The following is a 25,452-nucleotide window of genomic DNA, read 5'->3' on the forward strand; positions in this document are numbered from 1 at the left end:
ACGATTTATGCGATTTGAGACTACTCTCAGTCCGAGTGAGAATAAGTATACTTTCTTCCTTTACCTCGACTCTCTAACCATGAAGAAGACATCCACCACCTCACGAATCCCCATCTCCAAAAAAGTCCTCAAGATCCCTCAACCTCCCAACCTTCAACATCCCCCCTTCCCAAGCGGTAACTCCCCCCTCATCAAAATGCACGCTCAAAATCCCTTCCCTCAAAGCAGGCTCCATATCCCTTACCACACTATCCCCAACAAACACCATATCTCCCGCCCCAATCCCAAGATATCTCAAAACCGCCCCAAACAACCCCTCCGTCTTCGCAACCCCAAAGAAATTCGTCGTCGCCAAGAAATCAATATCCCCCCCAATCCCCAACTCCTTGACAGTCCTCTCCTGCGCATCCTGCGGACCCTCCGTAATCACAGCAACTTTCTTGCCCTTGACCTTCAACTTCTTGAGTAAACTCTCCGCGCCATCTTTCAACTGAAGAGACTCGTTCAAAGTCCGCTCATACACATCCAACAACGAATCCAGAAACGCTGCATCGTCGCTCGGCAAACCGAAGCGGTCCAGGACCGAGGCGAAGCGTTCCCGTCGATACTCAAACGACGTCTTGCCATCGGAAAACGCGGACACTGTTTTATCGCGTAGGACGTGGGCGTACACCTCCTCCAGGTCATTGAGGGAAGTCCCGTGTCGTTGGGAGATGACCTCGAGGGTTTTGGCCGTGGCGGCGGAGGAGGCGCGGCGAAATTCGTGGAGGGTGTCGTCGAGGTCGAAGCCGAACCAGGGTTTTTCTGCCAAGCTGTCTTTGAGTTGTGAACTGATGTTGGATCCGTCCATTTTGAGATCCGATGAATGGTGAAGGCAAGTACTTGTGATGCTTGTGGTTCGCCGTAGCCGTATGCAAGTCGCAAGAAGTCGTCTTTCCGCCCGGGCCATCACGGTTGAACCCCCGGAAACCGGCGGAGACCGCGACCGGCCCGGATTACCGTGCTTTGACTCGGTCGATCCATCCTCACGCAAGGGTCATCACAGATCAAGGTCTTGCAAAGTTACCATATTGACTTGCAAATATCTTAATTACCAAAGGAGTTCTGTGCCCCAAGGCGTCTTATCCAGCGTGCTGTCATCCGGCAGCAAACGTGGCATGTAAAGACTAGTAGTAATGTACAATTGACCAGGAAGAATTACCTCCTCTCACAATATTTCATCGTCTCCAAGGCTCTCATCCACGTCACCAATATCATACCCCATTTCCCTCGCGTCCTGTGCCCTCTCGCTGGCCACACGCGTGGCGTGCCATGCATCCCACTTGGCCTTGTCGCTAGCTGACTCGACGACTGGCCGCTTCGCAAGTCCCTTCTTGCGGAGACGACGGCGCAGTTGCCGCTTGTCGTAAAAGTCGAGTGTGTTGATATCGATGGTCGTGATATCGGTACCTGTCACGAAATCCAACGCATCTGCCCAAAGATCTGACGCCTCCTCGGAATACTGATTAGTGAGTTGGCGGCCCAAACCACCTGTGGCCCACTCGTCGAGCTTTACTGGGATAGCGACACCCCAAGTGGGATCCGTCGGTGACCAGACGCAAGGTGTCGAAGAACATGTAGTTGGTCGACAGTAAGCCTCACACATGGCAGACTCGGCAGCATACCAGAGTGAGACCATGAGGAGTACTAGCCCAAGGAATGTAAGGCGGAAGGGGTTGCGATGATAGAGGCTCGGTACAGGAAGATGGAGATACGAGACTTCCTTGATGGGAGTCTGGCCAACGCAATCTGGGCAATCGCGGGCATGATCCAGGTTATGGCGGAGATGCGACCCCTTAGCCAGCGGCTGCTTCTCAGACACTTTCTCAGGTATAGTGGCATCGTCATGTTTGCCCTCGGCATGAGAAACCTGCCCTTCCAAGCGCTCAATGCCTTGCTTGGCGGTACGAATGTTGAAAAGCCCGTCTTTCAATGTCTTGCTCATCCTGTCGTACTGCTCCAGCTCGTGGTTTCGCTGACTTTTGGTAATGTTCGGCTTGGCTGCGACTTCCTCTTTCTTAACCGCAATATCATCGAGCATCGACTCGATATCTATCGATGGGTCGTCCTGAAGCTTCTGCATGTTAAACAGTTCCTCGAAATCGTCCAGTGTGGAGTCTTCAATCTGATGAATGCGTTGAAGTTCCATAATATCGTCCTTGACTGTTGGCGGCTTGACTGAGTTGGTCAGAGGCTTGCGCGGCCGGGAGGTTGATCTATTGCGGCGTCGCAAGCTAGATGTCGTACTCGTTCCAGCTGTCTCCTTCTGATCGCTTGTTTCAGAGCCCGATCCACTGGCCTTGAAGAATATGCCTGCCCTTGACGACGGCCGTGATCCTCTTCTGCTGTGCGGTCTATCGAAAGTCGCGTTCGACAACGGGTCAGGCCTCGTCAATGGGGGCAGAGTGTTCTCATCGATCCGTTCAACCTTGAGCGTCGCAGGTGTCTCGACGTAAGCCCCGGTCACTCTAGGTGTAGGAAGAGACAGCGGGTCGACTTTCTTGGGCCGAGGAGTCTCGCCCGCGAACAGGTCCTTATCCTCATCCTCGGTGGTAGGCTCCGCAGAAGGTGCTCTCGATCCACGCTCAGACTGGTTGTCCGCAGGCGCAAAAAGGTTCATCTCTTGTTCGATGCGGTCGGTAGGATCACCATCCGACAAGGCCACGCTCTTACGGTTGTCCTTGGCCGAATCGGTGGATTTCTGACGACGTTCCCGGCGCCTTGCAGCGGAGTCCACGCGAGACTTTGGCCTCCCTGCTTCCGGCGCTTTTAGCTCATCTGTGGAACTGGGCTTGGAGTCATCCGTCCCTCTCGTCTTAGTGGAACCTGGCTCGGATACTTTGATGGTTCCTCTGCGATTCCGTGGTGGACTGGCCTTGGGCTCGACTTCGTGGGCAGACCGTGTAGTCTCGCTTCTGCGCCGCTGTATCTCAGTCCTCTGCAAAGAAGACTCCTTGGAAGTTTCTTTCTCGAGCCTTTCCATCTCAAGCTTCAGCGTCTCACGCTTTTCCTCCTCAAGCCTCTCTTTTTCGAGCCTTTCCTTCTCGAGCCTCTCCTTGTCGAGCCTCTCTTTGTCGAGCCTCTCCTTGTCGAGCCTCTCCTTCTCGAGCCTCTCCTTCTCGAGCCTCACCTTCTCGAGCCTCTCCTTCTCGAGCTTCTCCCTTTCGGGTCTTTCCTTCTCGAGCTTCTCCCTTTCGAGTCTTTCCTTCGCGAGTTGCTCCTTCTCGAGCCTGTCCCTCGCAATCTTCTCTCTCTCCAACCTCTCCTTCTCAAGCCTGTCCCTGTCGAACCTCTCCTTCTCCAGTCTCTCTCTCTCGCGTGTCTCCTTCTCTAGCCTTTCCTTCTCGAGGTCTTCTATGCTAGGCCTCTTTTTCTCATCTGTAGTTGCGGGTTGGGCATGGGTCTCAGGGGCAGGGCTGCTACTTGCAGCTCTGGCGAGCCGCTGCAATATGTCCCTCGAATCCGTCCGCGCATGCGCACCTAATGGCCTCGCAGGCTTGGGACTCGCCCGCTCGTTTCGGCTCGCAGGCGACTCAGATAGCGACTTGTTTCCCTCCCGGACCGGTGAGTTACGATAGATTGTGACAGGCGTATTGGCAATATGCTCGCCATCTTCTGTTGGCCACTGCGACTCTCCACCTGCCTCTCGAATAGGCGTCGACTCTCTCGCAAGGTCCCCGCTGCGCCGAGCTTCCGGCGACACGGATCTCGTCATTGAGTTCTGTTCCCTAATCTCCTCCAATCGGCTAGTAGCCACGGCCTTCTTAGACAGTGACTCGGCTTCTCGGGCTCGTATCTCGTCGAGTTTAGTGTTCTTTGGCGGGACTTGTGTTTCAACTTCTTCTCGGTCTGGCAGATCATCGGGTGTCGGGTAATAAGAGCGCCTGGGTTGCTTGGCTAGTTGCTCCTCAGCCTCGGCCTCTCTCTCGCGAATCTCCTCCAGCCTTGTATTATTCCTAGCTCTTGGGAGGGCCTTCCGCGACTCGGCAAGCTCCTCCTTGGCTTTCTCTTCCCGCTGGCGAATCTCGTCGATCCTAGTATTTGAGCGCCCAGCCCGAGGAGAAGGTCCTAGCGATGACTCCCGCCTGAGATTCCCGTTGATTCCCAAGAGCTGCTCTTCAGCGTAAGCGCTGCCGTAAGAGGATCGTCGATCGGAGGCTTCGCCAAAACCAGCGCCACCGGTTCTTATCCGTGGACTGTCTGAAATCTGCAAGTCTCCCGCCGTGAAATCTGCGTCGAGCTGCCACGCGTAACTCTTGTCTGGAGATCGGTATTCCGGGTTCGCCGAAGCCGGACGAGATGTTGGCGGAGTGGGTTCCTGCGGGAGACGCTCTACAGAAGGCAACGGTGTGTCGGCTGCAATGTCGTCCTCTGGTTTCGGCCTGGCGGATCGCTTGATACCCTTCTCATCCTGCTCCAGAAGCTCCTTTATGTGTCCTTCAGGAACATGGCTCTTGGCGAATGCCCCAGGACGCGGACTGGCGCTCAAACTGCCGTAGCTTGTCCTCCTACTCAAGCCCGAGCTTCCATTCAAGCTGCTGTTACTGGCTCGCCGGTTCACACTCGAAGACCCGTTGAGGCTGCTGTTGCTTGTCCTCCTCGCTAGGGTGTGTCCTGTCTCTGCAATCTTTGGTCCCACTCTGGTCTTACCAAAGAAGTGATCCTGATCCCGAGACGCGCTCGGCGACTCTGCCATCTCGCGCTCATATTGACTCAATCGACGGTCGAAGCTTCCAGAGCTAGAGAGGCTGTTCGAGCCTGGACTACCGCCGTATCGTCCGACGTAGCTGTCGCGCAACGAGTCGCTCGACATTCTTGAAAGGGGTCTGGGGCGGCTGTAGTCGACCGCATCTTTTCCTAGAGATCGCCGTGATTTTGACTCGTCGGAAACTTGTCGGTTGGTATAAGGGCGCGGGGCAGGGCTTGGTGATGCGTCGATGGCTGCGGGAGTAGCTCGCCGCGTCTTTTCGAGAGTCTGTACACGGTTCTCGTCCGCCAGCTTCCAGGCCTCGGCAACAGAGAAGCCGGAGCCTTTGGCGAAAACGCCGATCGTGGACTTGGGTCGGGGAATGCGGGAGCCGGGAGAGACGATCTCGATAGAGTGGTTCGAGTTGAGGGACGGCGTCTGCGATAGGGAGCTCGAAGGTCGGGGGATCGCGGCACGAGAGGGCGGTCGGCCGGTCGCACTGGCTTGGGCGTTCGTTGGCGAGTATCCAAATCTGGTGCTTCCCGCTGCCGCTTGGGAGGGATTCTGGGGCTCAAGGCTCTCTCGGGAGGGTTTGGAGAAGAGTGGTTTCCGGCCTTCTTCGTCGATAGTCAATTGAGTAGAAGCGCGACGGTTCGCTCGTGCTCCGAGGCCGAATGAGGGTGATCGATTGTATTCCATGGCGACTTGTGGTTGTGGCCACGTTCGTACTTAGTGGTGGCGACAGTGGTGATGGTGGTGGTGGTAGTGGATAGTAGTTTGTCAAGCTGCGCGCAGCTGCATTTTCTTGCGATGCGATTTGGCGATTAGTCGCGTCATAACAGTACGAGAACGCAGTAGTAGAAGAGGCGACACAAGCTTTGAAAAGCTACGAGGCCAAGATGGTCAACCTAGCCGTGTTTATTCGCATTGTCGTCAGGGGAAAGGTGGTCGCGCAAAGGGGAAAGACAATATTTTGGGTCGGAGAATGAGCAAGTAGTGAACCGCGTCTTCCCAGGGAAATTGACCGGGGGTATCCCTGCCGCTCTTTCCCATTTGGATCAACCCCCCACACTGCCCCTCCTAATCTCGGAGCGGAAAAACAGATAGGAAATGACTAATCGGGAGCTCCCGGTTCAAAATGGTCCAAGCTCCAGGATTGTGCGCCGGTCTGGACCCTGATGGCCGATCCCGTCTCAGAAACGGTGCGCCGTAAGGTAAGCGGCTCTCAAAGACGTTTAACGGTATCCGTAACCACGTTTCTGGGTCTTGTTCCCCAGAAAACAAACGACCTTTGTTCACATGTTTGACATGCCTGGCTGTCTTTGTAGTACCGTGTTCAGTATCCGTACTATGTAGTGTAGACCTCCACAGCTCATTCAACGCTCATATCCTAAGCGAAGATTGTACGTTACGACTCGTCATGTCGAACCCCTGTATAATGGCCCATTTCAATCAACGGGCAACTCGGAGAGCTATTCCCCTTCAGGATGGGTACCCCTGGGCGTTCAGGAACACCTGCAGGGACCAGGAGCTCGACGCAACAAAGTGGAGGAACTCCAATCCAAGTGCATCATCTCCAGGCTCCAGCTCATCCGAGCAGTCGACATAAGCAACGTTCTCATAGAGTCACGACTCATTATTCGCAGTCACGACACACGACTCACATTTCATGACATACCAGCTTAGAAGCTGTTGACCACCAATAACGGAAACCCCCAATCTTGAGTTCCATACCCAAGATCCACTCCAGAAACAACTTGGAGCCATGAGTACTCAGGCAGAAGTTATCCGGTCATGCGGCAACATGTACGATGCCTCCCACCAAACTACCATTCCGACACCTCGCTCGGACCTAACCTAACTACGAGGAACCATTACTAACTACCTCGTCACAGGGAAAAGTACTCAACAGCCAGGCACTCCCTCGGCCTCTACCGATGCGTCGCCGTCACCGGCCGCTACGCACTCCCACCAGGCATCATAACCCTCGACCAAGTCAAACCAATTCTCCAACATGCCGTGGCACAGGTCATTGCAGAGCAACCCTTCATGCAGGTCGGCATCGCCGACGAAGACAAACAAACAGCCTCGTTCGTGCGCGTGCCACAAATCAACTTGTCAAACCATATTCAGTGGTTCGGTCCGTCCCACCCCGGCCCCGGCTTCGGCACCGACTCCAGCGCCGGTGGACCGGCACCGGACGCAGTCCTCTGCAAACACCTCTCCCACCAACACGACCAGCTCTGGCCAGAGATAACCCAACGTCCACCCTGGAAAGTCTCCATCATCCCACTCCAAACCTCCCAAGACCACCTAACACATCTCGAAGTAATCTACACCTTCCACCACGCAATAAGCGACGGCACAAGCGGCTCCATCTTCCACAAACGTCTCCTCCACGCCCTCACAAACCCCCTCACCACCACACCAAATCTCCAAAACAACATCCTCAGCCTCTCAACCCCACCAACCCTCCCCCTCCCACAGGAACACCTCGTCAACAGCCACATCTCCTGGCCCTACTTCCTCCGCGAACTATGGTCCGCCTTCGGCCCAGCCTGGCTCAAGCCAACACCAGAATCCCCTCCCTGGACAGGCAAACCCATCAACCTCGCCACGCCCTTCCACACAAACATCCGCATCATCACCCTCCCACCCTCAACAGTCAGCGGCCTCCTCTCCGCCTCCCGCGCCCAGAATCAAACTCTAACGCCCCTCCTCCACGCGCTGGTCACAGCCTCCCTCGCGCACCACATCCCCCCTTCCTCCGCGCCCTCCTTTGAACCCTCCACCGCCATCAGCATGCGCCGCTTCGTCCGCGACAAAACCCTCGACATTGACAACAAAATGTCCGTCCTCGTCACGTCAACGAATCACCCCATCTCCACGACCCTCACCACCGCACTCCGCGAGTCTTCTTCTTCCTCTCCCTCCTCCACGAGCTCAACCCTCGAAAGCGCAATCTGGGCCGTCGCATCCTCCGTTAAAAAGGACCTCCAAACGAGGCTGGCGAGCTTACCCCACGACGACATCACAGCTATGCTGCGGTACGTCGGCGATTTTCACGATTTCTTCAGGAAGAAGGATGGGAAGGCGAGAGGGAATAGTTGGGAGGTGAGTAACCTGGGCGCCATCAACGGCAACAGCACCAGCGAGGGCGAGGACGGCAAGGGTGAAGCGGGCTGGAAACTTACCCGCGCCGTATTCTCCCAATCCGCAGGCACAGTCGCCCAAGCCTTCTGCGTCAACGTAGCCGGCATCGCGGGCGGAGAGACGACGATTACGGTGACCTGGAACGAGGCTATTACCGAGACGGAGGTCGTGGAGGTGCTGGTTGTTGATCTCGAAGTGTGGGCGCGGAAGCTTGCCAATGGCGAGAGTTTGTAAGGGGGGTGACGGGTGAAATTGATGAGGGTACGACGTACAGATGCGGTATTCTTCTACAGAGATATCAAAGTAATGATAATTAAAAGATATTTTTTTCGGGGAGGTAAGGTTAACCAGTATATAATGAGGATATGCTTTCCGTGGCAGATGAGACAACTTCGAAATATTGCTCCTATTGGCACAGGTTCAGCTGAGCTCCAAGGTGAGCCACATCTGCTTGCGTTACCCCCGAAAATCCGTCCCCGATGGACGGAATCTACGATAAGATCACCTAAATCCACACCGACAACAGATATCCCAACACCGCAAACACTGTCAAAAAGCCACGAGTGACCACGTCCAAATCGATGAGAGTAAACAGTCCTGAACAAGAAAGTGCGGAAGGGTTACTCATTAAATCTATAATCTGTTTCCCACCAGCATCGCGCCAGGGGGGGATATTTGTCGAGGGGGAGCAGCACCATTATGTAACGTCCCCACGCAAGTCTTCAGTCTATGTTCTCATCTCTTTGATCATTACCATTTTGATGAATAAGGAAATCAAGTTGAAACAGGGTCAGTCAAGATGACCCAGACCCTGTTCCTCACAACCCGCAGTCCATCCCACGGGGAAAGTCGCTCTTCGGACACTCGTGTAAACCCCTCCCCTCTCTCTCACACAAATCAACGCCGAGAATGCAATGCCATCACATGGAGACCAGATCCCGGACCGCGAGGCAACCCTCCGCTCTATCATCGCTCACAACACAAAAAAGAAATTTAAAAACCAATCATAACACTCTCTCAGTCAACTACCACTGATCGTTTTGGCGCCGCCTTGCCGATCCACGGAAGTAGTCGTATTGGGTCGGGTCCGGGTCAGGCGTCTCAGCATCGGCCTGAGGGAGTCCACTATACCCCCTCGGTCCGCCACCTAGAGCTCCAACACTCGGCCCCCCCGTGGGTACGCTCATCGGCATACCCGCGGCATTTCTCACGAGCGCCGTGTCGCTGCCGTTACTGTTGATGGTGTATAGGGGGCTACGGGACCGCTCGCCCATGGTCGATTGTTGAGCGAAACCAGCTTGGGGCGGTCCCATGGTAGGGGACTGACGGCCGCTTCCAGTCGGTGACATGTACCCGGCAGGCGGAGTAGGCCTAGAACCGAATCCAGACTGACCAGAGATATCGCGGCGCTGGCCCGTCATACCACCCTGCAGAGCAGCGCCCGTGGGCGTTCCGGGACGAGAGCCGAAATCGGACATTGATCCAGGAGTGCCGGGACGCATGATGTCGGGATCGCGCCCAAAGATGTCGCCTTGGCCATGCTCCTCAGCGAATTCTGCACGGTTCTTGTAGAATTCGAAATCCAGGTTGGACTCGGAGACGAACTCGAAGCCAGGAACAGCCTCTGATTTGCCCGGCTTGCCAGCCTTCATGGAACCCATCGCGTACACGTCCGAGTAGCCAGAAACACTCATCATGTCACCGGTATTGACATCTCTTCCATCGGAAAGGCGACCCTTGTACACGACGTGCAAGTAAGGCTGCGCCTTCTGGTGCACCATTGGGGTGATAAGAGGCTTGTACAAGGCCGGGTGGCCGAAACGCGAAGCCAAGCGCTCACTGCGAAGGCGAGTTTCCTTCATGACTCCCGCCTCGGGGTGCTTGGCAACGTTCGTTGTCGAGAGGTAGTGGATCTTGTCGTCATACAGTCGGGAGCAGACAACCTTGAAAATGATCAAGCAAATGGGCAGCGGAATGATGGCGAAGGCCTGGCTGTGGTAGGCCCAGTCGGCACGCGCCCATGAGCTGAGGAAGAAGACGCAGTTCGAAAGGAAGACGGCAAAGAGCATGCGATTGAAGAGCACGCGCCAGAACATGCCTCCGGATTCGGTCTTGGTGACAAAGATGTAGAGCAAGAGGTACTTCTTGAGCCAGTAGTCGATTCCATAGTACAACGCGGCAGCAGGAAGAACCAAGGGCTGGATTCCAGAGAAACCCAGAGCAACTGTCGCGTAGTAAAGGAAGTAGTTGTAGTAAGAGGCATACTCAAAGGTGGGCGGTGCCGTAAGCTCAATGAGCTCTCTGGGTGTCGGGCTCGAGAACTTTCGCACGAAGAAGCTGTAGATGAGTTTCCAAAGCTGGGCGAGATCGATGGCGGCACCGAGGTTGCGCTGGAGGAGCCAAGTGACCCAGAAGGGACTGACTGAGCAAAGCGCCGTGAAGATGGTGGTTGCAAGGTTCTGATCAATGATAGCCTGCCAGGCGTCGACGCTCTTTTCGCTCGTTTCGCTCACGATTGCCGACACCAGCGACCACACGGTACTGAAGAGCGAGAAAACAATCAAGTTGTTGAAGACGAAGAAGGCATACAACTTGGCCAGAACGTGCCTCTCACGACCCGTCTTGGTCTGGTCTCCGGCCTTCATCGAGAGCCGACGGAAGATCATGGGCAGGACGAGGTAGACCAGCGACATCAAACCAGGAGATGCGATACCCTGGACAATGGACCACCATTCGGGGTTGGTCTGAAGTTCCGTCTGGAAAGCCGGCCAGACCTTGCCTAGGTTGTTGAGGTCGATCAGGAAGATGGCGATCATGGCGTTCGGGGCGATCCAGACAATGGTGAGCAACGCGATCCAGAGGTTATTCACGATACGCTTCATGCGGCGAACCGAGGGCGTCAGAACCAGGTTATCCCAAAGAATATCGTTGGGGCGCGGGGCCATGGTGATTGTTGCGCCTTGCGGATGTTTCTTGCGGCTGGCGTATGCAATGTTGTGCGCCTCAGCAATGTCTGCGTAACTGGCAAAGCCATAGGGCATGGTGCTCCGCTTGTCAACACTCTGTCGAATCTCCTTGATCATGAGTTCAAGCTCCTTGATGCGCTGTGTCAGGTACTCGATAGCGTCCACTTTCTGTCCCTTGGGATACGTCGCGAAGGATGGGTCCTTCTTGGAGGGCTTGCACATCGGTCTGGCAGCCGGCAGCTGATCGGGCTTCTTCATGTACTTTGCCAACACTTCCTCCAGCTTGCGAACGGTGTGGTCATGCTGCTCGATCAGCTTGGGGAGTTCCCTAACGTTACGGGCAATGGCGGTGCGAGAGAAAGAGGAGGCCGGCACAACTTCGTCGATGATGGTCGCGATGCCTTCGTCGGAGCATTTGGCTTTGGGAATATCGTACATCTGCTAGGGTCAGCTTGGATCACGGTAGTACGTCATCCGAAAATCAAGTCTTACCATGAGGGTCCGGGCGTGCAGACTGTTTTGGTACTCTTCGCTCTCAAAATACTTGCGTCGGAGCCGCAAGACCTTGCGGTAGTTCCACCACAAGAAGCCCATAACAACAAATGTGATGATGTAGGCAACTGCGACCTGTGCCCAGTACGCATTACCCCATACTGCAATGGGAGTAATCAAATCGATCCAGGTTCTGTCTGTGGTCGAACTGCTCTCTGCAGTGCTCAAGTAGGTGGGGATCAGGATTCCGAGACCAAACACGGAGATGGTGGCGAAGATGTAGAGACACATGCGAACGAAGCGGAGGAAGACGGTGGCGTCCATGCCGACGTGATGCACCAGCTCATCCTCGGTGGTGTTCCATAGCGGCGGGATCCAGGACCAAATCTTCTTGCCGATGGGCGGCGGAGCATGTTTTTCGTCGGCATGCTTCAACTTGGGCGCATAAACGGACTGGTTATACGGTCGAAGAAACGAGAAGGTGACGGCGATACCGACAGTGACACCGAGTGAGGTGCCCAAAGCAGCCCAAACTGAGTTCTTGGCGAGCTATATGGCAGTTAGCATCCAGCACGAACTGTTTGTAGCTCAAATGATACGGGGTCCACGTACCTGAGAACTGAAAGGGTTTTTCAGCAGGTCCAACAGCTCTTTTCCGGCGTCGGTGCTCATCTTGAAGGTTGAGGCCCCTTGGGGCGAGGGGGGCGAGTCGCGTCTCTAGGTGATCTCGGCAAGGAAGAGGGCAGCGAGAGACTTGGTGGTGATGTTGTTTTTGCACCGGGTCTTCAAAAATTGGCGGTTGATGAAGAAGCTCGGTCGGCTAGTCGGTTGGGTGATTTCGATTTAGTGCGGCGATGACACAGGAGCTTATCCAAGGGGAGCTTCTGATGGTTGTTTGTCGCAAATAATTGGTTTCGAATTGGCCCTTCGTGTAATGTTACCGGGCGCACAAAGACCTCGGGGGAGGTGGCCAAGAGGTCGAATATTAGGTGAATGACGCGAGTTGCCGCAGCGAGAGTCGGGAAGGAGAGAAGGGATCGTCGAAAGGAGCAGCTGGTTCCCACCACGCGAGCAATGGGAGGGTTCGATTGGGACGATTAGTGGAGCCGCAGATGTCGTCGAAGCGCGCGAAGAGAGGGAGACGATGGAGAGAGCGAACGACTGACGGAGGGTCGGCGGGATGATCGCGGGATTGGGGGGAGAATGAGGAGGAGGAAGAAGAAAGAGGTGGGAAAAGCGAGGGGAAGTCGGCCTTCAAGCGAGCGTATGTAGGACGAGGTTTAGGTTACGGCACGACATGGACGGATGGTAAAGAGACAGGACTACGGAGTAAGTACAGTAGGACTGTAGGAGTAGGTAGGGGACGGATGGGACGAAGGAGGGAAAAGGTGGAGAGGCGTGGAGGAGAAGGAACAACCACTGGGGAGGAAGCTTGTTGAGCCTGGAGGATTGCGTATGTCACTCCTGGAACATCCCAGTCGGTGGGTGCGCCGATATCCGGGTCCATCGCTGGAGGAGTGCGGTTGGCAGCCCAGGAAAAAAAAATCATTTAGCTGCAGTACCTTACTCCGTACGGGGCAGAAAGAAAGAAAAAAAAAACATGGGATAAAAAAAAAACACATAAAAAATGCATACGTAAAAAAACACGGCCAAGGGGATTGGTTCGCCTGAGGTCCTTGCAATTCTTGCGCTAATGGATCCGACCCACCATCACCAGGTTGAGGGCATCGGTACGTATCCTGTTCTGTACCTGCTGCTCATGTCATTCACTCTTCCTCTTTCCATTGTGGCTGTTTGCTTCCTGTCTGCTCGCCTCATGGTGGATGGGTTTTTAAGTGTTATTAGGTAAGTCTGCTGTTGATAGTCAGGTCCTCGTGCTCAAGAACAAAAGTTAGTAAATGGGGATTCTCCATGTTGAATGCATGTCTTTACATGTCAGCATCTGCAGGAACATGCAACGCCTACCTTGATCAGTTGGAGGCTTTAGGTACTTCTTGCTCCGGTACGTACACATACCGGTACCCCCAGTCTCGTGGACGGAATCGCAAAGAAGACGGAGCATCAGACGACTTTATTGGGCAGAAGACCCTAAAACTGCCATCCAACATTCTTTCTGCTGCTGTCAGAGCTTGGGACACCCACCACCAGTGAGTGACCACACAGCAAACTGGCACACGCAAGATAGGTAGGTGCCGTGCCGCCGCTTGGCTTCAATGGAAGAGCCCAGAGCATGGGCCCCCTAAGGTAGGAAGCGTGGGAACGCTTTGCCCTGCTACCTTTGCATATCGTAGCGCATCGGCAGGGCCGCCGCTCGCTGTGGCTGTGGCTATTTTTGACACCTTGAATGCGTTCTGGGCCCCACCTTCTTCCTCCTTCACCCACTCACCCACATCACACGCCCTGCATCTTTTTTTGTGCAGTTGGCAGACGATCCAAGGAATGCTAGACTCTTTGGGGGTTAAAAGGGAATGGATTGGTGGTCGGTGAATACGAGGCCCATTCAGAAAAAGATCCTTTCATACGGATACCATACTCGGATTATGCAGGGCATACCGCGCATCCGGCCGATTAAGAGGACTCTGTTCCTCTCGGCGTCCTTTCCACGGCCGAAATGTTGAAGCTATACTAGAAGATCTGCAGTCGAAAGATATCGATCTATAGCAGTAGAGAGGAAAAAGGTCTTTGCTCGCGTGTTGCGTCTGAGGTATGTAGCGAGCGTTCTCTGGTCTCGCGCTAGAGGCGAAAAATGCCATCATTCCACATGGAAAAGTTTGATGTCGCAGTTTCGCCCAAGCCCAAAAGAGTTCTAGACGTTTACCAATCCGTTCCGTTTTCCCTTCCGTTTCTTGGTATCACGACTCTTTTTTATTTCATTTTTTCCCTCCTCCTCAAGGTCAATGGTTAAGGGAGCCCTCATCTCTACAACGGACACGGATACATATCCCGTGCTCAAGCGTACGGATACACCTTGCGCCCCCGTGTCAGGTTAAGTGAAAAGGGGTGAGCATTTTGCGTCCCCGCAAGACCCAATGCCGAAAGGGAAGTCGCTTCCAACCTTTACTTGGTACAAATCTACAGCGGTCTCTATGGAGCACCGCACACTACGGACTCACAGAGTAAGGGGTGATGGCGTTCACATGACAGGCAACACCCCAGCAGCAACTCGTCGACAGGGCTGTGCATTGAGGGGAGGTCCTTTTGGGGGCCTCGGGAAGTTGGGGAGGTTTGGCCATTTGTGGAGAGACGGGACAGAAAATGGGGGGTTTATGATGATAAAGAAGATAATGATTGTTCTCTCATCCTTCAGGTCAATGATGGCGGTGATTCAAAGCCAGTTGAACAGTCGACAGCAAGAAGTAAACTCAATGCTAGATTGAGTGGGGGCTCCGTCTCAATTACCCAAGACTAACATTGAGAATAGCCTCCAGAGTAGCGATGAACTCACTCCCTCTATCGGAGCATTATCTTTACATGCTGCTCAGCCACCCTGCTCCTTGGGGGATGATGCATGACATGAGAATTAAGCATTCCTTATTCTTCTGCTTCAACCCATCTAATCCACACACACCTTTGATAACCATTAATACATCTGTATGTTTGTGTTCCTGCATCTGATCACTGCTTATCTCGTACCAGCACAAGCTGGAAACTAATTCTCTCCCTCATCGGCAAACCAACATTGATCGAAGCTGAGTCGAAGTGAGGCGTCCAGTCCGTTCCCCCCATCGCCAAGACCACCGCTGCATCCCCTCCCGCAAGTCCCGCCGACCTTTCCAGAACAACGCAAGGAAGCTAAGCTAATGGGGGCTACCTTGCCTACGGATACCTTGCACGCCTTACTACGCTTGTGTGTTGAGGTTAGTGTATCCGTACCTATCCGTACGTATCAATACTCACGCCGAACGAGTACTCCGTTCACGAAAACGGAACACCCCCAGCCGGCCCGTTTTTTGCACCAAAAAGACTCTCCCCTACGTCACAGCCCTCATCGCCCCAATCGACGGCGGCCTCTGCCCATCTTCAACTTTTGTGCTTTCCCACCGCATACCGCCATGCCCGCCGCCGCCGCCGCCACGCCGTACCGTTTAAACTGGAAAACATGTTGAGAGACGAAAAAGACTCATGAGAAAGCCAAGGTACCTACCGTCCGCCTCACACAAAACGCAAGGCGCAAACGCAACGCCACCACCCTACGATCCAAAGCTGTTTGGCTGGTGTTTCCTCGAAACCCGCTTAGCGTCCATGCTCCTCCATTTGTTTACTCGTTTTCCCTATTTGGAACACTGCAAGTAAACACACACACGCACACACACCTAGTCCGAGGCTGATCTTTCGGGGAAAGGCACACAGATGCATTCCTCCCGGTTTTGGTCCCCTTTTTTTTTGTTGGCTCAGCTAGACATGATGTTCCTTCCCAACGCTCTCTCTTTCTCCTCTGAAAAAGGCCAAAAGACGTTTGCCGTCACACACGCGTCCCCTGCCCTCGGCTTGTAAGAGACACGCCAAGTACACCATCTCCCGAAGCTTTCTCAAACATGTTCATTCCGGCACAGCCCGTTCCTGGATGATGGAATCCTCAGTCGGATGAAGAAGGGCAGAGATACACTTCAAGTAGGTACTTATGTACAAGACAGGACTCATATGCTTCTCCTTCACTTACTTCCACGTCCCCTAATTGCTTACCCTACGACGAATTGATCGACAAACCCTTGTGCCCTTGGTGACGCGGTTCAGTGGAGAACCCACTGATTCTGTCACGGTCTGGACCGAAGCGAAAACCCCGGAGCCTCCCCCTCCTGTAGACGTCATCACGCCCCTTCGCTCATATGCTCAGTCAAAGAGGATCAGTTCCGAGGACGAATTCACCAGCGTCTGTATTCTTTTTTCTCTTCATAATTCCCGCGCCTTTGACTGCCTAAGAAATTAAGACAAATTCATAATGTGGCTTTGATCCACAGTAGTATGACCGGTTGAAAACAAGTCTAGTATGCAGTAGATCGAGATGCACATGCTCCTGGGAAAGCTCAGATGCGCAGATGCGTAATATTCTGGATCGGCACTTACATTATCTGAGGCCTCGGCTTCCTGATCCGAATAAGACGCTCAAAGCGCATCAATCGCCATGTCAGTTCAGATAACCAACCAAGGCTGGGTCTACAAATCTGGTTAACATCATTCGGGACTCACACACTTGGCCCATCTCCATGTAATATGTGAACCAATCGGACCCGACGGAAACGCAACTACTATTGAATCCATGGTCAGAAACAGCGGGCAGAATGACTCTTATACTCTAATTGGTAGGTGATGGCTAAATGGGCTACGTGGCTGTTCGATGCTGTAATTAGACTTTCGACCTCTGGATTGTGCTTCCATATAATGAGATAAGGGGAACAACAGCATTATGACTTGCAAGAAGAATTTAGAATCAAGACATGAATTTAGAATCAAGACAGTATCCTCAGAGCAAGAGTACGGGGCGTCGAGGTTGAAACTGTGGTTGATGTAATAGTAGCCTCACAATTCTTGACTGCCCGTATTTTCAAGTCGAATTGTTCCTCGGTCTTGCTCACATTCAACACGTTGCATCAGAATGGCCATGACGAAACGAGCAAGCTGCATGTGCAAACGTCCTAGTATATACAGTATCCTAGTGTCCTACCACTCAGTGTCGACACGAAGCCGACCTGAGCTACAACGACGAAAAGACAAGAACAGAAACAAAAACCCGCGCCTCCTTTTTGCCTACCCATCATAAATCCGCGGGGTGAAAAGAGAGACGCCCGCCCGGCTGGTCCGAACCCAAGCCGCCTCGACCATCATGGTCTCGTTGTTGCTAGAGTAGTCCATGGGACCCTAAATCGACATTCAAGAAATTCCGAGGCGATACGGGTACGTGCCTCAGAAGCATCAGGCTCGCCGCGTGGCCCGTTTAGACGGGGCCTTGAGAGCGAGTCTTACGCTGAGTTTGACCGGGCGAGTGCAGAACCTTCTTAACCTTGCTGGCAACCTTATGGCCAAAAGACTCTTTCTCCTTCTTGGGGCTCTCCTTTACTTGCTTCGCAGCGCCGTTTGAAGGGGGTCGGCCAGGGCCCCTCTTGGCCTTCTTCTCTGCGGGCTTTTCTTCCGGAGTAGCCTCGACAGCCTCAACGCCATTGGTACCATTGGTTCCGTTGGTACCATTGGTTTCGGTTAGGTCATCCGCCTTGCGCTTGTTGCTCGGCTTGGCCTGCGGCGCGGCCTCGCGCTCTCCGGCACCGGTGGGCTCGGCGTCATTGAGGGCACCGGTCATCTCGACATCCTTAGTCGCAGCGCCATTGGTGACTTCAGGCTTCTCAACGATTGGTTCCTTGACTGACTCTTCCTCGACCGCTGGCGCCTTGAGTATCTGTTGCGGAACAGGCTCTTCGACAGATTCCTTGACAGGCTCGGCAACGGGTGCAGAGGTTGCGGCCGGCTTCTCAGCAGGCTGTTCAGCGGGATTGACCTTCGGCTCCTCGGTTCCCGTCGTCGCAAGAGGCCCGTCTTTGTCGGGAATTTCTTCGACGGAGGCCGGCTTGGGCACATCGGCGGTAGCTTCGGCCGCAGCTGGTGCAGCTGGCGCATCGGCCGGTGGGGCCAGCGCAGGAGGATCCGCCAGCTTGGCGGGCTCGGCAGCCTCAGTAGCTGATGTCTCTGGGACTGGTGCGACCTCGTCCTTCTTTTCCTCGACTGGCTTCGTCTCCGAAGCTACAGTCTCTGTGGGCTTCTCACCCGCGTCGGTGATGGCGGTAGTGGTTGCGACAGTCTCGGGAGCTGTACACGGGAAAGAATGTCAGCGCAAGAAGGTCCGAGCGGGATTATATGCGCGGCGATGGGGAGACTTGATGCGCCCGTACACCGAGAGACGATGGGCCAACATAGGGCGCAAACATCAGCGCCGCTGTACAAAGGCGATGCGACACCCATGGAAGCTTCACGATATGTCTTACTCACCTTTGTCGATGCCAGCTGCGGCTGGGACAGCTCCAGGAACGGGATTGGGGTCCATTGCGATGACGTAACGGGTGTCCGGTGGGCGCACAGTGCGCGATCAGAGATGTGGCAGTCGGTGATGGGAAATGGGCTCAATGGCCGAGTTCGAGAGAGGATGAGAGTAGTAGATGATGAGAATGGCTGTGATGATGCCGATTGGAGATGGGAAAGCCGAAGAATAGAGGATGAAGTTTGTGGTAGGAGGAAAGACGGAAGGAAGAGGGAAGAAGAGGTGAGGTTGGCGTCGGAGCATGGGACTCGGCAGAGCTCCTCCTCACCTTACCGGCTGGGCCTTGGTGCAACCACACAGCAAGTCATCGCACAGAGACATGGGGTTGGGAGGTAGGAGGCACTGGGGGGGGACCTAACGCTCCTGGTTCCACGAGGGACGGGACGAATCAGCAGCGGAAAGGGCGGGCTCGGAACACGCAATTGCTATTGCCTCAGCCATTGCCTCACAGCTTCCGTGCTGCGATGAGCGAGGAGGTGTGTGTGTGTGTGTGCGTGTGTGTGTGTGTGTGCGCGCTGTGCTGTGCTGTGCTGTGCTGACCCTTAGCTCTAGCTTTGGAAGGCAAGGAGCGGACCTCGAGCAGCGAGAGTGAAGCTGTGAGCTTGCAAGGAGATGGCCGGTACGAGCAAGGTTCCCCTCGCGGTACATTGGGTGGAGAGGAACCTGGGATAGTCATGTCAATCTGACGTGACTGGAAGCTCCACGGATGCCGATGGCCAAACCTGGCGATCTTGGGATCTTACAGGGCTGGCGAGAGGGAGCTAAGGCCCGGTTAAGATTCGGTTAATCCGAGAAAGGTCTAGTGAGCTGACCGAGATGGCAAACTGGGTCTTTTGGGTCGAGCCTGCTGAGGCGAGCAGATGCCGATGAGAGCAGCGCAATACCTACGCACAACTGGGGGTTTAACGGTCCTCCATGTGCTGCCGTTGATACCGTTCAACGGCATATGATGAGTGGTTTATCGAATGCGAGAGACCGCATCCATATGTGACAGAGGCACAGAGCTTTTCGGTGCTGAGAAGACGGTGTTGCAGGTCCGTCTCAACGTCTTGTAACGCCGAGACTGGAAGATGGTAGGTCAAACCCAATTTAACCGTGTATTTCCAAAAGCCATACACTGTACGAAGGAAGCGGAGCTGTCTCTTCAGTCCCCGATGGGATGCGATCGTTTCCTGGCTGGCGGGCGACGCTTGCCAGGGCAGAACTGCAGCGTCGCGGTGGTGCAGCAAGGCGGATGCGGGGAAGAGCCAATGATTGGCCTCGAGGGCAGAGCATCATCTCCACCCTGAGCCAACCGACATTACGTCAGCCAATCAGCGCTCATCGAGGAAAGAACCACGTCTGAGCTTTCCGGGCAAGCTGCACGCCATCTGTGATCTCTTATTTTACCCCGGAAAGCTCATACGTTTTGCAAAGCGAAGTTGCTGTTGCCACGGGCTATATCTTCACTTGTGCTTGTGGTCCCTACATTGAGCGCAACAGATTCGTAAGACATACCTCTTGTTCTATTGAAAAGCCTCCGCTATCCTTATGTAATACTTGTAAAGATGGGGCTTATTAGTAACTTTGGGAGCTTTTTGATGGAAGGTATTGAAGAGTTCCTTGTAATGACAGCAGATATCATGCGTTCTTTGAGTGTAGGAACCAATGCTTTGAGGACTGAATCGTAAATAGTCAGCTCCAAAAGTGATCTTCTCCATCATGGCTCGCTTTCATATGAGTGACTGCCTCATAAGTTACCTAGTTTACCCTGGGGAAGGTAAGGTAGGTAGCTCATGGTTGGTTCCTTCCGTAAGGTGCTGGTACTCCGTAAAGACATTGAAGTTTTGGTCCAACCTATTCAGGCAAGAAGCTTGGGCAACGTAGGTATTTAGGTACCTTACGTTGGTATCCGACAAGCTGTCCAGACTTGAGCAAAGCAGGACCGCCTGGGAAGTTCACAGTTTTTGTGCTATAATTTTGGCATGATTGAATTGCATGGTCCCCTCGTGAAGCAAAAATCCAAAGTTTCGTTGGCATTCAAGAAACTTGAACGCAACCCCGGGGTGCAGTGGTGCCAGGTGGTGATATCTGGTGCTCCAGTGTTCCCGCCCTGTGGTTCCCCCCTAGATTTCAGGGGCTAGATCATAGCTTAGTCATCGACCACTCAAGGTGCCAAATGGCATTCCACCGCCAAAGGACACACAGCATCCATCGCCGTGAAGCTTCAATACGCGCAGCCAACTTCATCACGCTCCTTTCCGCCAAGCCAAGCTCAACTTCTTGTGTCTCTATTCTCTTCGATTTCCCCCCCTTCTTTGATACCGACAGTTTTCTCCGATTGCAACAATGGCAGCCAACAAGTACTCGGTCATCCTGCCGACCTACAATGAGCGTCGCAACCTGCCCATTGTCGCCTGGTTGCTGAACCGCACCTTCACCCAGCAGTAAGTCGCAATCCCTCCCCCATACCATGACTCTCTTCTCTTCACATCCATCTACCCCTTGTCGTATCACCTACTGATGATCCTACCCTTTCCAACAGCAAGCTCGACTGGGAACTCATCATCGTCGACGACGGCTCCCCCGACGGCACCCAAGAAGTCGCCAACCAGCTTGTCAAGGCCTACGCCCCGCACATCGTCCTCAAAACCCGCACCGGCAAGCTGGGCCTCGGCACCGCCTACGTCCACGGCCTGCAGTTCGTCAACGGCAACTTTGTCATCATCATGGACGCCGACTTCTCCCACCACCCCAAGTTCATCCCCCAGATGGTCGCCCGCCAAAAGGAGGGCAACTACGACATCGTCACCGGCACCCGCTACGCCGGCAACGGTGGCGTCTACGGCTGGGACCTGAAGCGCAAATTCGTCTCCCGCGGCGCCAACCTCTTCGCCGACACCGTTCTGCGACCCGGTGTCAGCGATCTGACGGGCAGCTTCCGCCTCTACAAGAAGAGCGTCCTCGACAAGGTCATTTCGAGCACCGAGAGCAAGGGGTACACATTCCAGATGGAGATGATGGTCCGCGCCAAGGCTATGGGGTGCTCTGTCGCCGAAGTGCCCATCACCTTTGTCGACCGCGTCTACGGCGACAGTAAGCTTGGCGGTGATGAGATTGTCGAGTATGCCAAGGGTGTGTTGTCGTTGTGGGCCAAGGTCTAAGGGAGCCAGCCTCCTTCGGAAGAACGAACATGGAAAAGGGAATGGAAGAGAAAATAGAGGTGACACGATACCGAGAGTTTTTGTTTGCTTCTGGACACATTTGGCATGAATTGGGCGTTGGGGGACGACGGGAATCCAAAGTACCGATACCTAATTATGAACAAATCGCATGAAATCTACAGTTTTGTTCAGTCATATGAGGGTGCCTCCACCCGCTGTGAGATAACTAACTACATCCACTCCGGAAGCAACTCTTCACATGTTCCGACCACCCGTCACCATGATCGTCTGACCGCTCACATAGCTAAACAGCGGACTGACAACAGCAAGCACCGCCGAAGCCGCCTCAGTCGGCGAGCCAGGCCTCCGCAGCGGAATATCAGCATGCGCATCCGCCTCAGGCCCCTTCTGCGCCCCCGGAATTCCAAGCGCAATCTTTTCGCCATCCGGCCCGGTAATAAACGCGCCCTTCTCCTTGGCATCCGTCAACCGCGTCTTGATGAACCCAAAAGCAACAGTATTCGCCCTCACGCCAAACGCAGGCCCCCACTCTTTGGCAATCGTCTTGGTCAAGCCCGTAACACCAGCCTTGGCCATGGCGTAATTCGCCTGGCCCGCGTTGCCGTGGACGCCCGAGGTGGAGCTGATGTTGACGATGCAGCGGTTCTCGCCGTCCTTAACACGGAAGTAGGGCGCCGCGGCGCGGACGAGGCGGAAGGGGGCCGTGGAGTGCAGCGCGATGATGGTGTCCCACTGCTTGTCCGTCATCTTGTGAATCACGCCGTCCCAGGTGTAGCCGGCGTTGTTGACAATGTGATGGATCTTGCCGCCGCCGAACTCTGCTGCTTTGGCGACGAGGGTGGTGATGTAGTCTGCTGAGAGCATGTCGCCGGGGACGCTGATAGCTTGGCCGCCTGCGGCGGTGATGCCGTCTGCGACTTGCTGTGCCTTTTCTGTTTGAAATTGTCAGTTGTGAAGGTCGTCGGGGGAGGTTTTGGAACGTCATACTGCCGTCAATGTCGGAAACGACAACCTTTGCGCCCTCGTTGGCAAAGAGCCGCGCTGCTTCGGCGCCGATTCCCTGTCCGCTGCCGGTGATGATGGCGACTTGGCCGGCGAGCATACCCTTGGGGTAGTTCAGGTGAGATGCGATTTGCGCTACACGATCCGACATGTTGGCGATGATTTGAGTGAATTTGGCCTTCTTCAATTGATTCAAGTGATCTAGAAACTGGTCAGCTCAAGGGGTGATAGGCTGCTACTGAGTATATAATTCTAAAGTCGAGAGTGAGACCTGAGGGATAGCTCTACACGGATCGAAGTGTCATTGGAGCTCCAAGTTGAAGACCCCTGGGCTGCCGAGGTTCCCCGCGGTTCTCAGTCCCGGCCCTAGACGAGGTGACGAGGTACCGGTGGTGGGGTAGAGCCGTCGGGCCCGGGCGACACATCGCTGGACGCATTGTATGATCTAGCTCCAACGAGTCAATTTTCGATGCCATTGAGTAGTAATGAGGTTAATGTCTCATGGCTGCATTCCCAAGTAATTGGTTGGAGGGCGTTATTACCAGGCACCACATGGCCATCGGAAAGAGCACCTCAACTTCTCACATTAATTCGTGGAAATGACGTTTTGGTGGCACCCTAGAAAGCTCAGGCCTTGGCGCCCCGGTTTAGGGGAATAGATAAGATAAGGGGGAAGGTGGGATGTCTCCGTCTCTGTTTTGACGACATGCTTCCTGCGCCAGGCCGTGTCAACACCCCGTGGTGCCAAGCTTCGAAACCCACCAGTCTACAGCCATGTCAACCAGCGGAGGTCAAGGAGGTCGAGGAGTAGGAGGACCGTCAGGAGGAGGAGGAGTAGGAGGAGGAGGGGGGGATACGCGGGCGGAGGAGGGGATTGGAGAGGAGGTGGTAACAGAGGGTTTCGCGGCGGAAGAGGAGGAGGAAGAGGAGGAGGCATACTAAGAGGGGCCGGCGGCGGTGGTGGAGGTGGTCCCGGCAGAGGGGGCCGTTCACATTCAGGACCGTGGGGGAGACTCAAGCCCGTCGACTTGGATCCTCTCGACAACTACGGCCTCCCTTCAAAAGGTGACACAAGGTAAGGCCTGCGACTCTCAGTTCCGTTCCTCAATAACTTGTGCTAACTGCTGCGCCAACCCAGACTCCTGACCTTCAAGACGCAAGAACAATACTACACAAAGATCGTCGAACGCTACATGACATTCTGCTCCGACGCCGGCGAACGCGACGAACTCCTCCGCCGCTTCGCGTCCCTCGACATCGTAGACTACCCCTCCGTCTCCCCCGCCGCCTCCCCCAGACTCCTCGACGACCCCTCCAGCACAAAAGCCCTCTCGGACGTAATGATGGCCCTCCGCAAGCTTCGCGAGGGTATCGTGGCCTCGAAGCGTGTAGACGAATTCGCCATTCAAGCATACCTCTTCAACATCCGCCTCTCGGTCCTCGTCAAGCATCCGGAATCCTACCACCCGGCCATCCTCCACGTACTGCGCACGATCCACCCGGTGCGCAACCTCACAAGCGTGGAACTGCAGGAAGTGCTGAGCTACCTCGTCCTCGACGCGGCGTGTCGAAGGGCGGACCTGGCAGAGGCGTATGCGATTCGGCACCGGTATAAGCTGCGCGATTGCAAAGTGGATGCCGTGCTGGCGGCGCTAGCGCATGATAATTATGTTGCGTTTCGGAAGGCGCAGGGGAGCGTGGACGGCCACCGGGCCAAGTTGCTCGAGTTTGCAGAGGCGGATGTGCGGACGCATGTACTCAAGTGCTTTGGGAGGACGTATTTGGGCGTTGATAGGGAGTGGTTGGAGAAGTGTTCGGGTCAGGGTTGGGAGTCGTTGACGAGGGATCACGGTGTTGGATGGGAGCTTGATGGGGCGAAGGTTGTCATTCGAAAGGTTAGAGCGAAATGAGGGAGCACTTGCTGAGATGGTGGATATGGTGCATTTGATACCCCTGAATTCTGAAAGCGTTTTGAAACATGACGCGATTTGTGACTTTCGGCTGCTTGCTGTGATAGTTTGGTCTTTGATCGAGGCTATCTCAATGATCTCGAGTCCTTTTTCTCGTACGATCATCGACAGTTTCTCCGTTACAGCACACTAATCGAAGTATGCACATCCAGACCAGCAAGGTAAAGTACCTGACCATTTGTGACTTTCAAAAACAGCCAAGTATGGATTATGGAATTTGATGTATGAGAACATACTGTGCAGGCGCTGTCAATGAGGAACCACAGATAGAAATTATAGAATACATAAGCATGCTGCTCCTACTGCGAGCGCAGGACTCGTCGTCACTTCAATTTCATTCCACTGACTTATGCAAAGACAAAAAGATCCCTGCTTTGTTTCCTCTCATCTCCATCCGTGACGTTCGAGCCTTCCGATGATGGTGTAGTGTCCCATTCCTTCCAACCGGACGACATCGATGACCCATCAACTAGTGCCGTATCCGACGTTTCCTCCAGCACCGAAGTACGGCGTCCATCGACGTAATCAAAGGCCAAGAACCAAATAAAACACATCATTCCACCAACAAATAATGATATCGGAAGCGCATGCTTATTTTCGAGGCATTCTTAGATGTAATATATGTTGTACATTTGGAACGGAGTCGCTGCCGGACTAATGGAGAAGATTAGCGTTATGCTGGACCATCTATGTCAGGTAATCATTGACCTACTTGAGAGCCCAGGAAATGTGATCGGCGACATAATCACAGCATGTGCAGACCCGGTGGATTTTGTCGTCTTCGCTGTGTGGTCCCTTTTCGACGTCGGGCTCTACCTGGGAAATATCCATGATACCGATGAAGCAATCTTGATATGAGGAGTAACTTGTGAAGAAATTTATCCACAATACCGTAAATTTGGCTCAAGAGTGAATAAGATTTATCAAAAGTTGGCCATAGAGAAATTCTCGACAA

The 25,452-nt window shown here is 54.2% G+C and overlaps 8 protein-coding genes across 8 annotated transcripts; 4 read left to right on the forward strand and 4 right to left on the reverse strand.

Annotated features, from left to right (window-relative positions):
• Positions 1 to 28: 28 nt before the first annotated feature.
• Positions 29 to 5,720, reverse strand: BDP55DRAFT_712529 (uncharacterized protein). The gene is made up of 2 exons (XM_060578209.1): positions 1,212 to 5,720; positions 29 to 830 (listed from the first exon to the last, which is right to left on the reverse strand). Exons 1-2 carry the CDS (start codon positions 5,423 to 5,425, stop codon positions 101 to 103), a joined length of 4,944 nt encoding a protein of 1,647 aa, XP_060433096.1. The 5' UTR covers positions 5,426 to 5,720; the 3' UTR covers positions 29 to 100.
• Positions 5,721 to 6,312: 592 nt separating this feature from the next.
• BDP55DRAFT_604420 (alcohol acetyltransferase) lies at positions 6,313 to 8,179 on the forward strand. Its single transcript, XM_060571088.1, has 2 exons — positions 6,313 to 6,532; positions 6,622 to 8,179. Exons 1-2 carry the CDS (start codon positions 6,492 to 6,494, stop codon positions 8,111 to 8,113), a joined length of 1,533 nt encoding a protein of 510 aa, XP_060433097.1. The 5' UTR covers positions 6,313 to 6,491; the 3' UTR covers positions 8,114 to 8,179.
• Positions 8,180 to 8,675: 496 nt separating this feature from the next.
• BDP55DRAFT_408037 (uncharacterized protein) lies at positions 8,676 to 12,334 on the reverse strand. The gene is made up of 3 exons (XM_060567347.1): positions 11,950 to 12,334; positions 11,338 to 11,886; positions 8,676 to 11,283 (listed from the first exon to the last, which is right to left on the reverse strand). Exons 1-3 carry the CDS (start codon positions 12,007 to 12,009, stop codon positions 8,905 to 8,907), a joined length of 2,988 nt encoding a protein of 995 aa, XP_060433098.1. The 5' UTR covers positions 12,010 to 12,334; the 3' UTR covers positions 8,676 to 8,904.
• A 762-nt stretch (positions 12,335 to 13,096) lies between these two features.
• BDP55DRAFT_628727 (uncharacterized protein) lies at positions 13,097 to 13,824 on the forward strand (the record flags this gene model as incomplete). The annotated part of the gene is made up of 5 exons (XM_060571936.1): positions 13,097 to 13,182; positions 13,206 to 13,339; positions 13,366 to 13,484; positions 13,523 to 13,581; positions 13,629 to 13,824. 5 exons carry the CDS (start codon positions 13,097 to 13,099, stop codon positions 13,822 to 13,824), a joined length of 594 nt encoding a protein of 197 aa, XP_060433099.1.
• A 3,358-nt stretch (positions 13,825 to 17,182) lies between these two features.
• On the reverse strand, positions 17,183 to 18,541 carry BDP55DRAFT_408054 (uncharacterized protein). Its single transcript, XM_060567348.1, has 2 exons — positions 18,313 to 18,541; positions 17,183 to 18,132 (listed from the first exon to the last, which is right to left on the reverse strand). Exons 1-2 carry the CDS (start codon positions 18,365 to 18,367, stop codon positions 17,270 to 17,272), a joined length of 918 nt encoding a protein of 305 aa, XP_060433100.1. The 5' UTR covers positions 18,368 to 18,541; the 3' UTR covers positions 17,183 to 17,269.
• A 1,979-nt stretch (positions 18,542 to 20,520) lies between these two features.
• Positions 20,521 to 21,685, forward strand: BDP55DRAFT_653113 (dolichol-phosphate mannosyltransferase). The gene is made up of 2 exons (XM_060574160.1): positions 20,521 to 20,787; positions 20,886 to 21,685. Exons 1-2 carry the CDS (start codon positions 20,690 to 20,692, stop codon positions 21,502 to 21,504), a joined length of 717 nt encoding a protein of 238 aa, XP_060433101.1. The 5' UTR covers positions 20,521 to 20,689; the 3' UTR covers positions 21,505 to 21,685.
• A 74-nt stretch (positions 21,686 to 21,759) lies between these two features.
• BDP55DRAFT_725581 (short-chain dehydrogenase) lies at positions 21,760 to 22,678 on the reverse strand (the record flags this gene model as incomplete). Its single annotated transcript, XM_060579024.1, has 2 exons — positions 21,760 to 22,457; positions 22,513 to 22,678. 2 exons carry the CDS (start codon positions 22,676 to 22,678, stop codon positions 21,760 to 21,762), a joined length of 864 nt encoding a protein of 287 aa, XP_060433102.1.
• A 710-nt stretch (positions 22,679 to 23,388) lies between these two features.
• On the forward strand, positions 23,389 to 24,504 carry BDP55DRAFT_653116 (uncharacterized protein). Its single transcript, XM_060574161.1, has 2 exons — positions 23,389 to 23,602; positions 23,666 to 24,504. The coding sequence occupies exon 2, from the start codon at positions 23,721 to 23,723 to the stop codon at positions 24,435 to 24,437; it is 717 nt and encodes a 238-aa protein (XP_060433103.1). The 5' UTR covers positions 23,389 to 23,602; positions 23,666 to 23,720; the 3' UTR covers positions 24,438 to 24,504.
• Positions 24,505 to 25,452: the final 948 nt, after the last annotated feature.

The sequence above is a fragment of the Colletotrichum godetiae genome (assembly GCF_030913485.1).
Source record: "Colletotrichum godetiae strain CBS 193.32 chromosome Unknown BDP55scaffold_8, whole genome shotgun sequence".
NCBI classification, from domain to species: Eukaryota; Fungi; Ascomycota; class Sordariomycetes; order Glomerellales; family Glomerellaceae; genus Colletotrichum; species Colletotrichum godetiae.

Excerpts from the sequence above, each read along its gene's own strand:
- BDP55DRAFT_408037 (XM_060567347.1), bottom strand. The coding sequence starts at position 12,009 with ATGAGCACCGACGCCGGAAAAGAGCTGTTGGACCTGCTGAAAAACCCT. Across the intron at positions 11,887-11,949 it reads AAAACCCTTTCAGTTCTCAG|CTCGCCAAGAACTCAGTTTG; the intron begins GTACGTGGACCC and ends ACTGCCATATAG. Across the intron at positions 11,284-11,337 it reads TGCACGCCCGGACCCTCATG|ATGTACGATATTCCCAAAGC; the intron begins GTAAGACTTGAT and ends TGACCCTAGCAG.
- BDP55DRAFT_604420 (XM_060571088.1), top strand. The coding sequence starts at position 6,492 with ATGAGTACTCAGGCAGAAGTTATCCGGTCATGCGGCAACAT. Across the intron at positions 6,533-6,621 it reads ATCCGGTCATGCGGCAACAT|GGAAAAGTACTCAACAGCCA; the intron begins GTACGATGCCTC and ends ACCTCGTCACAG.
- BDP55DRAFT_712529 (XM_060578209.1), bottom strand. The coding sequence starts at position 5,425 with ATGGAATACAATCGATCACCCTCATTCGGCCTCGGAGCACGAGCGAAC. Across the intron at positions 831-1,211 it reads CTTGGAGACGATGAAATATT|TTCACAACTCAAAGACAGCT; the intron begins GTGAGAGGAGGT and ends ATCCAACATCAG.
- BDP55DRAFT_408054 (XM_060567348.1), bottom strand. The coding sequence starts at position 18,367 with ATGGACCCCAATCCCGTTCCTGGAGCTGTCCCAGCCGCAGCTGGCATC. Across the intron at positions 18,133-18,312 it reads CGCAGCTGGCATCGACAAAG|CTCCCGAGACTGTCGCAACC; the intron begins GTGAGTAAGACA and ends TCCCGTGTACAG.
- BDP55DRAFT_653116 (XM_060574161.1), top strand. The coding sequence starts at position 23,721 with ATGACATTCTGCTCCGACGCCGGCGAACGCGACGAACTCCTCCGCCGC.
- BDP55DRAFT_653113 (XM_060574160.1), top strand. The coding sequence starts at position 20,690 with ATGGCAGCCAACAAGTACTCGGTCATCCTGCCGACCTACAATGAGCGT. Across the intron at positions 20,788-20,885 it reads AACCGCACCTTCACCCAGCA|CAAGCTCGACTGGGAACTCA; the intron begins GTAAGTCGCAAT and ends CCTTTCCAACAG.